General features: G+C 52.1%; 1 protein-coding gene across 2 annotated transcripts in view; it reads left to right on the top strand.

Moving 5' to 3' along the window:
- NKAIN1 (sodium/potassium transporting ATPase interacting 1) overlaps positions 1-11,103 on the top strand; it is a 59,230-nt gene extending 48,127 nt beyond the window's left edge. For both annotated transcript variants that reach the window (XM_017974503.4, XM_078331021.1), the window contains exons 2-7: positions 2,453-2,590; positions 5,566-5,646; positions 7,231-7,428; positions 8,336-8,396; positions 8,952-9,033; positions 9,181-11,103. In XM_017974503.4, the coding sequence (XP_017829992.1) occupies positions 2,453-2,590; positions 5,566-5,646; positions 7,231-7,428; positions 8,336-8,396; positions 8,952-9,033; positions 9,181-9,190 (570 nt within the window). In that variant the 3' untranslated portion in view covers positions 9,191-11,103. The remainder of the gene's footprint in view (positions 1-2,452; positions 2,591-5,565; positions 5,647-7,230; positions 7,429-8,335; positions 8,397-8,951; positions 9,034-9,180) is intronic.
- The last annotated feature ends 1,251 nt before the right edge of the window (positions 11,104-12,354 follow it).

Below are 12,354 nucleotides of genomic sequence, written 5' to 3'. Positions count from 1 at the left end.
TGACCACTGAGTCCGCCATGAAGAAGACAGAAGACAACGACATGCTTGTGTTCATTGTGGATGTTAAAGTCAACAAGCACCAGATCAAACAGGCTGTGAAGAAGCTCTGTGACATTGATGTGGCCAAGGTCAGCACCCTGATTCCGCCTGTTGGAGAGAAGAAGGCATATGTTCCACTGGCTCCTGATTATGATGCTTTGGATGTTGCCAACAAAATTGGGATCATCTAAACTAAGTCCAGCTGGCTAATTCTAAATATATGTATATCTTTTCACCATCAAAAAAAAAAAAGAGGCCGGGCGGGGTGGCTCACGCCTATGATCCCAGCACTTTGGGAGGCCAAGATGGGTGGATCACGAGGTCAAGAGATCGAGACCATCCTGGTCAACAAGGTTAAACCCCATCTCTACTAAAAATACAAAAATTAGCTGGGCATGGTGGCGCACGCCTGTAGTCCCAGCTACTCGGCAGGCTGAGGCAGGTGAATTGCTTGAACCCAGGAGACAGAGGTTGCAGTGAGCCGAGATTGGGCCATTGCACTCCAGCCTGGGTAACAAGAGCAAAACTCCATCTCAAAAAAGAAAGAAAGAAAAAGTGTCTAGGTATATGCTTTTAATCCCAGCACTTTGTGAGGTCCAGGTGGGTGGATTGCTTGAGCTCAGGAGTTTGAGACCAGCCTGCGCAATATGGCAAAAGACCCACCTCTACGAAAAATACAAAAGAAATCAGCCAGGTGTGGTGATGCATGCCTGTGGTCCCAGCTACTCGAGAGGCTGAGGTGGGAGGATTGCTTGAGCCCAGGAGGCTGAGGCTATAGTGAGCCGTCATAGCCCACTGCACTCCAGCCTGGGCGACAGAGCAAGACCCTGTCTCAAAAAGAAAAAAAAAGCTCCTTACCATCTTCCAGCTGATATCAGCTTTATCCATCTCAACACTCTCACATCCAAAACTGTATAAAAGGTCTGCATGGCCTTCCCTGCTACTCAGTCTTCTGCCAGTGTGACTTTCTGCTTCGCCACTGAAGCAGTTCTTACTGAGATCACTGGCGACCACCTTGTTGTTAAATTCAGCAGATAAGGCCGGGTGCTGTGGCGCACGCCTATACTCCCAGCGCTTTGGGAGTATTTGATCTGGTGCTTGTTGGCTTTAACATCCCCCATCTCAGCCTCCCGAGTAGCTAGAGGCTACTCCGACCAGGAGCCAGAGGTTGCAGTGAGCCGAGATCATGCCACTGCACTGCAGCCTGGGTGACAGTGAGACTGTTTCAAAATAATAATAGTAAATACTTAACATTAAAAATAAACAACCATTTTATTTAGTTCATAATTCTGTGAGTCAGTCAGGCGATTATTCCGGTCTGGGCTGTGTATCTGTGATCAGCTAGTGATCCAGGGGGATCTAGCACGGCCTTACATGGCTAATGGCTGACGGGTTGTCAGCTGAGGCACCTTCGAGCTCCTCCCCATGGCCTCGCATCCTCCAGCAGGTCAGCTGGGGCTCATTTTCCAAGGTGGTCTTGTTATAAGTGAAGCAAGTGGGCAAGCTCCAGTGCACACCCGTTTATTTTTCTTTTCTTTTCTTTGAAACAGTGTTTCACTCTCTTGCCCAGGCTGGAGTGCAGTGGTACAGTCTTGGCTCACTGTAACCCCTGCCTTCTGAGCTTCAGCGATTCTCTCACTTCAGCTTCCTAAGTAGCTGGGACTATAGGCGTGCACCACCACGCCTGGCAATGTTTTGTGTTTTTTGTCCAGATGGGGCTTTACCATGTTGCCCAGGCTGGACACATGCTTTTTTCAAGCCTTGATTTGCATCGTGTTTGCCAAAGTCCCTTTAGGCAAAGCAAGTTGCCTGGCCAGGCACAGCATTAGTGTGGAAGGGCACTGCAGAAGAGCATGGAAACAGGAAGAGGAGAATTCGAGGCCAGTTGCAATCTATTCCAGCTCTTGGGGCAGGGGAGTGAAAAGCATTCCTTCTCCGTAGCCCAGGGATGCCATGGGCCAGGGCAAGCTCCAGATAGGGATCCTTGGAAGAGGTGACTCAGGTTCTAGGACTTCCCTGCCCTCCAGGGCTGTGGCTCAGCCTTTGACCAGGACTGGGGGTGGCAGTCTGGATTCTGACCCCACCATCTTCCCCACATGGAGAAGGTTCAGGAGGTTGAGCTGCTAGAGGGAAGGGACTCCATGGCAGGGAGGAAGGTGTTCTGAACCCTGGCTCCTGTCACCTTTCAGCCCACCTCAAAATGATGATCAAGCTTAAGGATCCACCCCACTCCCACCTCCCATAGGCTTATCCTCACCTCCCAGCATCCCTTTGCTAGTGAAGGACTGAATGGTTCTGAGACTTATGCCTCATCACCATGGTAACTGGTGCCACCTGCTCCCCAAGGTCAAACAGGAGTCCCTGTCCTTCCCTTTCAGGGGGTGACAGTGGCCTTAGCCTGTCTCTTCCACAGGTGGCTGCACTGGAGCGGCAGATCTTTGACTTCCTGGGCTACCAGTGGGCTCCCATCCTAGCCAACTTCCTACACATCATGGCAGTCATCCTGGGCATCTTTGGCACCGTGCAGTACCGCTCCCGGTACCTCATCCTGGTATGGCTCACCTAGCCCCTTCCCAAGCCACCTCCTCTCCTCACCCCTGCCCACTCTACCCCTCCCTGCTCCTCAAAACCAGAAATGTCCCCCAACCCTGGCACACCAGTCTTGGCTTCACCCAAGACAAGATGGGGTGAATGTGCACATCCCAATGCTTCTTTGCTCATAGGAGACAACGTCGTTTTTTTTTTTTTTTCCTGAATAATTTTTTAGGGAAATGATCCAAATATAAACAAAATGGATCATGTAGTGAGTGCCTGGCATGTGCCACGCTTGCTGCTAAGTTTCACCTGCTTCATCTCATGTCTACAATAGCCCTGTGAGGTAGATCTGACCAGCTTCATTTCCCAGATGAGGAAACTGAAGCAAGGTTGTGAGTCTTCCTAAGGTCACACAGCTAACGGCAGGATTAGAGCACCAGATCTACAGTGAAGGCTCCTGCTGTGGCACCACACGGCCTCAGGAAGCCGAGGGGTGGGTGCAGGGACACAGGAGGGTGGGCTTTATCTTACTTAGTTTCTCAGGAAGCTTCAGGAAGTCTTGGCATTTGTCCCTCCTGCCTGATGTACATCAAGGATGTGGCCTGGAGTAGCTAGTGTGGCTTTGAATTCAGTGCCTCCCTGTGCTCCAGCCCCAGAAGTCTGGGTATCTCTCCTCCTCCCCCATAGCCTCTTCCCAAGTCCTGGTCCCTGATGGTCTCTGTCAAACTCCTGCTTTCAGCTAGATTCACCCATGTTCCCTGCTGTTCCTCAGTAACCTCTTCATATGGTTGTCTTGAGGGAAAAGGCTTTTCACTAGATTTACTACACACAAGCTTGACACCTACAATCACAATGGCATGCAGTGTCACACTGCCTCCATAGCCCACACACTCATTCTAGGACTTCTCTCCCCACCTCCACAGGCTCAGCTCCCAGAAGCCAGGTGAACAGGACTCTAACCAGGCTCTCTCTCATCTGACATAAGAGAACCCTTCTCTCCAGTTCTCAGGAAAGCCCCAGGCACCACTGTCAACGCCACTAGGATTGCAGACACAGGACTTGGGTAGAAGCATCCGCTCTCAAATCTACCCTAACCTCCTCTCCGGCTCACTGCTGTGAGTGGATTGCTGTTCTCCCCAGAAGTGGCCACATTCAGGATGAGGGAAAACTGAGGGGCCAAGGGGTCTTGGTGCTGCCCTAGCAATGCTGCTCCCAGTCCCTCTCCTCCCAGCCCTCTCCCTCCAGCCAGATGGGAAGATTGCTGGAGCAGATTGACCTGACCGTGTCATCCAGGTACAATTTACAGGGCAAGGAAGGGAGGGAGGAAAGTGATAGAGTGAGGGCATCCAGGGTCCAGGCTCGACTCCCTTTCCATCCTTGGGGCCTCGGTTTGGTATGCCCACCCCAGCCTTTTACCAGGCCCCATCCATGGTCCTGCCCCCACCTCCCCTGGTTCCCTTATACCCAGACTCCAGCCACAGCCATGTGAGATGATATCACACTCATACTCAGGCACAAAGCTGCAGGATACCCTCTTGTCTCTTTTGGGCTACAGTTCCCAGCATCCACTGCTCTCCAGCCTGGGTGAAAGACTAGATCTTGTCTCAAAAAAAAAAACAAAACAAACAATTAAGACTTTTTTTGGGCCGGATGCAGCAGCTCAAGCCTGTAATCCCAGCACTTTGGGAGGCTGAGGCGGGTGGATCACGAAATCAAGAGATTGAGACCATCCTGGTCAACAAGGTGAAACCCCGTCTCTACTAAAAAAATACAAAAAAAAAAATTAGCCGGGCATGGTGGTGCGTGCCTGTAATCCCAGCTACTCAGGAGGCTGAGGCAGGAGAATTGCTTGAACCCAGGAGGCGGAGGTTGCAGTGAGGCGAGATCATGCCATTGCACTCCAGCCTGGGTAACAAGAGGGAAACACCGTCTCAAAAAAAAAAAAAAAAAGACTTTTTTTGGCCAGGCGTGGTGGCTCATGCCTGTAATCACAGCACTTTGGGAGGCCAAGGAAGGTGGATCACAAGGTCAGGAGTTCAAGACTAGCCTGGCCAACATAGTGAAAACCTGTCTCTACTAAAAATACAAAAAAATTATCCGGGTGTGGTGGCACGTTTCTGTAGTCCCAGCTACTTGGGAGGCTGAGGCGGGAGAATCTCTTGAACCTGGGAGGTGGAGGTTGCAGTGAGCCAAGATCACACCACTGCACTCCAGCCTGGTGACAGAGCAAGACTCTGGTAGATGGGGGTGGGGAAGACTCTTTTTCTTTTTTTAAGAGATGGGTTTTCTGCATGTTGCCTGGGCTCAAGTGATCTGCCCACCTCGGCCTCCAAAAGTGCTGAAATTACAGATATGAGCCACTGCCCCTGGCCCACTTCCTGTATTCTTAATGGGTTTCTCCAGCTATTCTGTGCTAAGAACTGGCATTGCAGTGGTGAGCCATGCAGGCAAAATCCTCGCCTTGTAGTAGCTTACCACCTGGGACATGTTTCTAAAAGTGTCATCTGAGTCAGAATCCCCTAGGGATTGCTTAAACAGCTCCTAAACAGCATCCCTGGAAATTCAGAATCAGTAGGTCTAGAGGTAGGACCCAAGAATCTGCATTTTTAACAAACATCTTTGAGTGATTTCAGTATTCTAGAGACTGCTGGTCTAGAGGATGTTGTTAGCACAGTGGATGGGATTAGCTATCAGAGAACTCGGATTTGAATGGCAGCCCTACCTCCTCCTAGCTGTGTGATCTTGGAAAGCTTAAACTTCCTTTCAGCCTTAAATTCGTTCTCTCTAAAGAGAGGACAGTGCCTACATTGCAGGGCTGTTGTAAGAGCTGATGGGTGTGAAAATGATTTGTAAGGACACTGTGCTCTCTGAGTGAGGTAATCTCATAATTTCCCTTGCCCAGGTCTCCTCATCCCTGAGCTCTGTCTCCACTGGCACTCCCCATCCCCCACTCCCCAGGCCCCACCCTGATCCCACCTCTGCTTTCCCCAGTATGCAGCCTGGCTGGTGCTCTGGGTTGGCTGGAATGCGTTTATCATCTGCTTCTACTTGGAGGTTGGACAGCTGTCCCAGGTAAGCCTCAGGCCTGGCAGTGCCATAGGGCAGAGCCTGACCATTCCTATCCCCTGCCCCAAAGGTACTGTGGTATAGAATCAGAGCATCATGTCTTGAAGAGGCCTCCCTCTCCTTCCACACCCTAATCATCTGTGTGCCCCATTTCCCACCTACACGATTGATTTCTGGCCGCCTCCAACACAATAATGGAACAGATAAGGCTGAAGAGCAGTCCATGTGAAGATGAGCTGGGGTCCCAGTTGATCACAAGCTCAGTAAAAACCAACAGTATGTGGTGGCCCAGAAAGCTACTCTTAGGCCCCACTAACAGAGGTAGAGTATTCAGAGCAAGGGAGGTGAAAATGCCATGTGCTTTGTACTGCTTAGACCACAAAGATTTGGGTCTAATTCTGATCAATATTTTTCAGAAGGGAAAGAGACTAGTTAGAGTTCATTCAGGGAAGACTGAGCAGACCATGTCACATGGAGAACTGCTGAAGAAAGTAGGACTGTTTCGCTTGAATAAGAGCAAGCCCAGAGAGACACAACTTCTATTTTTAGATATAAAGGAGGCAAAATATGTGAGTACGAGCATTGGCTTTATAGTTCGACCCTGCTAGATTCAAATCCCAGTTCTAAAACCTCCTAGCTGTGTTACCCTGGGCAAGTGGCTGATCCTCTCTGAGCTTCAGTTTCCTCATCTGGTAACTGGACATAATAGCAACTGCAACTTTATGTGGTTGCTGAGGGGATAAAAGAAGATTGCACATCTGAGTGCTTGGCCCCTGGTCAGCAGGCAGTGAATATTTATTGGCTGAATGAGTGACTGCATGGATGAGCACATAAGTGCACACCCTGGATACGAACTTCTGATCTAGCCAGGCGCGATGGCTCCTGCCTGTAATCCCAGCACTTTGGGAGGCTGAGGTGGGTGGATCACCTGGGGTCGGGAGTTTGAGACCAGCCTGACCGACATGGAGAAACCCCGTCTCTACTAAAAATACAAAATTAGCTGGGTGTGGTGGTGGGCGCCTGTAATTCCAGCTATTCCAGAGGCTGAGACAGGAGAATCACTTGAACTCGGGAGGCAAAGGTTTCAATGAGCCGAGATCACACCATTGCACTCCAGCCTGGGCAACAAGAGCAAAACTCCATCCCCCAAAAAAAGAAAGAAAAAGAAAAATTTGTGATCTAGGCCAGCCCCTTCTCCATTTAACAAATGGGAAGATCAAGGCCCCAAAGGAGGAGAGGTTCGCCCCCGGGGTCATACACAGCGGGAGCAAAGGAGACACTGAAAGGGCTGCGAAAGGGCCTCTATTCAGGATTTCACCAGTGGCTGGGAAATTGAACCCAGTGGCTGTTAGTGTTCCTTCCAGCTCTGAAAATTCTGGGTCCCTGAGTACACCCAGCCCCTTCCCATCTCAGTGACAAAAGAGTGAGGCCTGCATGGTCATTAAGTGCCATCTGTTGGCCAAATGTGGACTTGCAGGTGCAGGCTCCCTGGATCCCTTCACCAATCAATATAGAGTCTCCTTGGGCCAGGGGAGTAGCTCCCCCCTCCCTCTCCCTCACACTCAGTATGCCAGGCCCCTCTGCCCCCAGGACCGGGACTTCATCATGACCTTCAACACATCCCTGCACCGCTCCTGGTGGATGGAGAATGGGCCTGGTTGCCTGGTGACACCTGTTCTGAACTCCCGCCTGGCTCTGGAGGACCACCATGTCATCTCTGTCACTGGCTGCCTGCTTGACTATCCCTACATTGAAGCCCTCAGCAGTGCCCTGCAGATCTTCCTGGCAGTGAGTCCTTCTATTCCCCACCCTACACACACTTTCTGATCCCTTTCTTTAGCTCTAGTTAAGAGGGGATGAACCTAGGTCTTCAGCCTGTCTGTCCTTTTGCCTGGATCTGTTTCCATACCCTGTACTGCCTTCCCTCACCCCTGCCCCAGCCCCTATGCAGGGAGTGAACAGGTTTAGTGAACAGGATGAGGCATCAGACTGTGAATCAGTCCTGGGTTCAAATACTCAATACACCCACTTCGTGACCTTGGACAAGTCACCTGCCTTCTCCGAGCTTGTTTCCTTATTCACAAAGAGGAATGGTAATACCAACCTCAAAGTTGTGAGAATAAGAAAGTGACACCAGCTGGGCGTGGTGCCTCACACCTGTGGTCCCAGCTACTCAAGAGGCTGAGGCAGGAGGATCGCTTAAGCCCAGGAAACTGAAGCTGAAGTGAGCCATGACTGCACCACTGCACTCCAGCGTGGGTGACAGAGTGAGACCCTATCTGAAAGAAAGAAGGAAAGGAAGGAAGGAAGGAAGGAAGGAAGGTAGGGAAAGAAGGAAGGGCGGGCGTGGAAGAAAGCTCCAAGATAGAAGTCGTTCCTGTTTGTAGGCACTTTATACTCACAAAGTCATGTAATCCTCTTTCGTCTTAACAAGCTGTAAGGTATTGCCCAGGTCCAACTGGGAAAACTGAGGCTCAAAGAGGTAAAACAATTACTTGCCTCAAGTCACATTTTCAGAAGAGTTGGACTATGTATGTCTGACTTTAAGGCGAAAGCATTTAACTTGAAGTTATTGTTTGCCTTCATCCTGGCACATGTCCTCCCTCGACAGTCAGGGCGTACAGGGCCCGGCAGCGGGTGGAGGAAAAGGTTCCCACTCCTTCTTCCCTCCCTGACGTGTCACCCCCACTCCCAGCTGTTCGGCTTCGTGTTCGCCTGCTACGTGAGCAAAGTGTTCCTGGAGGAGGAGGACAGCTGTGAGTAAGGCGCCCCTGGGGAAGCGAGCAATCTGACCCTGCGCCTTCAGCACCCTGGACAGAGGCCCAGGACGGGCCGCGGCGGAAGGGAACCCAGGGTCCACTACGAGTCCCTTCCGAGGGGAAGAGGCGGCTGGAGTGGGAGGCTCTGCATGGCCAGCCCTTTCCGGGTTGGGCCCAGTACCGGGCCCCCAGCCTCGCCACACCCGCATCGGAGGTCCTGTCGCCTTTAGAGGCCCGAGCCCCTCCCCCAAGAGCCTTCTTTCCTATAGGACTGCCCGGCCTTCCGGGCTCTTGCCTCAAGGATTGGGCCTGACCCTCCGCTGGCACGGCCCCGCTACCTCCAGACCCCCAGACGCCCAACCCTCAGGGTCCAGCCGGAGCCCCGCCCCAGGCCCCTGCACCGGGCCTGACCCTCGCCGCTCCCCTCCCCATGGCTCATCTGGCTCCGCTTCCAGGGTGGGGTCCTGCCCCAAATTCTTCCCCTTTAGAACCCAGCCTCCCTCTCCTCGCCCCAGTCGCCCATCCCTAACACTCGCCGCCCCGCTTCCGCAGTTGACTTCATCGGCGGCTTTGACTCCTACGGATACCAGGCGCCCCAGAAGACGTCGCATTTACAGCTGCAGCCTCTGTACACGTGGGTCGCGGCGCCCCGCTGGCTGGGGAGGCCGGGGCATCGGGGTTGCGGAAAGGAGGGGACAGTGGAGTGGGCAGGGCAGCCGGGTCTCCCCTCCCCCCATACTTTTGGGGCCCACTGTCCCTAACCTGCCTTTGTTTCCTGCAGGTCGGGGTAGCCTCTGCCCAGCGCCCACCCCGGCGCCTCGCCCTGGGCTGCTGGACTGACCGCAGCTGCCGCGAGCTCGGGCTAAGGAGCAGGCGCGCTCCCTGGTGGCCCGCGCGCCCACTGCAGCCTGCGCCCGCCCCCGGGTCTGCAGCCGGAGACGCGGACTTGGTCTTGGACTTGGACTTGGCTCTTCACAGCCCCGACTTCGGAGGAGTGGGACGGGGCAGGGGAGGGGCACCGCAGGTTTTTTGGTTTTTGTTTTTTGTTTGTTTGTTTTAATCTCAGCCTTGGCGTGAGCTGGGGTCTTCCTTCCTCTCCAGCCTCTCCCTTTCCCTCTTCACCCAGCATACTGCCCCCCTGTCCAAAAACAGCAGGATATCAGACCCATCCCATCCCACCACACCACTCACCAGCTCTAGGAAAGCGACTGTGAACTAGAAGCAGGAGTCCTGGGCTGTAATCGCAGGTCCATCACTGGCTGTGACATCTAGCAAAACCCTTGCCCTCTCTGGGCCTCAGTTTCCCCACCTCAAGTAATTCCTTAGCAAATGGACTCTTTTAGACTTCTCATTTAACTCAGTTCCCTGAGCCAGACTGGGATTAAAATTCCCATTTTGCAGTACATGGAAACTGAGGCCCAGAGATGTGATATGCTTGAGGCCACACAGCTAGATTTTGGTGGAAGTGTACTTTCTGCAGTTTCTGACTGTAAAACCCAGTGTCTGCTCTCTCAGTTCCATTTCCAACCCCTCTCCAGCTTGGACCCTTGTGGCCACCATATTCACACACCACCTCCACCACTTGCCAATGCCTCTCTTAAAGCAATATACCCGTTCGTTCTCTTATTGGGAACCGGATGGACAGAGCCCTAAATTCAGCCCCACCCACAGAGAAGCTTTCCTATGCTCAGCCTCTTTCCACCCTTGGCAAACCTTTTAAACTCTCTCCTCCAGGAAAGGGGCCCCAACTCAGTCACCCCACCCACTTCCAGGTCCCCAAGGCTGGATCTGCTGTATCCTCCTCCCCTCCACAACTCTGCTCACCCCTGACAGTTCCATCCACCTCACCAGTTTGAAGGCTTGTGGTTCCAGAGAGGAGCAAGGCTGGTCAGTGCTGCCCAGACACCAGTGTTTACAGATCACCAGCGTTTACGACCAATCCAATGACCAGAAGCCTCCTCTCGCAAGCCCAGAGGAGTTCTGAAGGGACAGATGGGGGTGTGAGTAGTGGGGGGGGGGTTAGGATTGCCAGCACCCACACCCTTCCTTGGGAGCAACTATAGGTGAGAACACTTTTTCCCCACCTCCCTTTACAGATGCTCCTGAGGACCCTGCATCCCATGCTCTGCCTAGTGTGTCCACAGATGAGAGGATCAGGCCTCAGCATTCCAATCTGTGAGAGAGGCGTGGCCCTGGGTTAGAAAGGAGGGCAGGAGGCATAGAGGGACACCCAGATGGTGCAGATGGTTTGTACACCTGAGCCTGTCTGTGGTCACCACTCCTTTCCTTGTCCACTACCCTCCAGTCTGTTCCCTACTCTCTAAGGCCAAAATATCCTGAGCAAAGCTGGCAACCTCACCCCACCATCCCATCTGCAATTAGCCAGCCCCAGGAGTTCTGGCCCCCACAGGCATGGAGCTCCCAGCTGGTGGGTACAGCTCCAGAGTGGGGCAGCTCCCTCAGACTAAGCTGCTGCCCTCCACTGGGCCATCCCTGCCTCCAGCCCTCACTTCTTTCACCCCTACTTTCCCAGGCCCCTTTCTACTCAACAGGTGTAGCCACTGGTGCTTTGAAGCCTTTTGTTTTTATAAGACGGTTTTTGCAAGGGGACCAGGTTCTCTTTTCACTGGGACCTTGCAAGGAGGGGAACGCTCTCCTGGTTTCTGTGCAGGTGGGTTGATTAAAGATGGTGTTTTCTTCTCTATCTTCCTGTCCTGCCCGTTGGGTCTGTAGAGCTTTCTAAGTGAGAAGTCCCTGCATGAGGGCAGGCAGGGATGATTTGATGTTGATGTTATCAGATGTTCTTGGGTGGCTGGGCACAGTGGCTCACCCCTGTAATCTCGGCACTTTGGGAGGCCAAGGCAGGCGTATCACATGAGGTCAGGAGTTCAAGGCCAGCCTGGCCAAGATGGTGAAACCCTGTCTCTACTAAAAATACAAAAATTAGCCAGGGATGGGAGGAGCACCTGTAATCCCAGCTACCTGGGAGGCTGAGGCATGAAAATCGCTTGAACTCAGGAGGCAGAGGTGCAGTGAGCTGAGATGGTGCCACTGTACTCCGGCCTGGGTGATAGAGTGAGACTCTGTCTCAAAAAAGCAAGGAAAAGAAAAGAAATCCTGGGGCACTGGCCTGTGCCTCTGACTGGGTGTGCAGCTTTAGGCAACTCATTCTCTCTCTATTCTCATCCTCCCCACCCCCCCAACAAAAAAAAATGCAGAGATCAAACAAAATCAGTGAGTTCCCAAACGTGGTTTCGTAATCCCTTAGAGATCTTCCTACTTATTTTCCTAATAACATCCATTTTGAGTTTATGCTTCCAAATATCCTTTGCATCTTGGCTCTTCCTGATAATTCAGTTCTGGGTATGGAATGAACTGACACACAGTGCTTTAGACATGGATTCCTGCATGCAACCTCTGACATCCTGGATACTTTTCTGGGGTTACAGCCCAAGAATCAGTATGTTTTAATTTGTGTGGGGGGGATATGTAGGTAAACGGGTAATATGTGTATAAGGTACCGAAGTCAGAAGGTTCTCACGTCTGTAATCCCAGCACTTTGGGAGGCCAAAGTGGGCAGATCACCTGAGGCCAAGAGTTTGAGACCAGGCTGGCCAACATGGCGAAACCCTGTCTCTACTAAAAATACAAAAATTAGCCGGATGTGGTGGTGTATGCCTGTAATCCCAGCTACCCAGGAGGCTGAGGCAGGAGAATCACTGGAACCCAGCAGGGCAGAGTCTGCAGTGAGCTGAGATTGTGCCACTGCACTCCAGCCTTGACAATAGACCAAGATTCTGTCCAAAAAAAAAAAAAAAGCCGGAAGTTTCCAGTGGGATTATATACTCAGACCTTTTTTTCATATCTTTCTAAGGATAGGCCTTTTTAAAATTATACAATTTTTGGCCTGGCATGATGGTTTATGCTTATAATCCCAGCACTTTTGGAGGCAGAA

This window comes from Callithrix jacchus, chromosome 7, assembly GCF_049354715.1.
Source record: "Callithrix jacchus isolate 240 chromosome 7, calJac240_pri, whole genome shotgun sequence".
In the NCBI taxonomy this organism is placed as follows: Eukaryota; Metazoa; Chordata; class Mammalia; order Primates; family Cebidae; genus Callithrix; species Callithrix jacchus.
The sequence above is the reverse complement of the archived record's forward strand: the minus strand, read 5'-3'. Positions and strand labels throughout refer to the sequence as shown.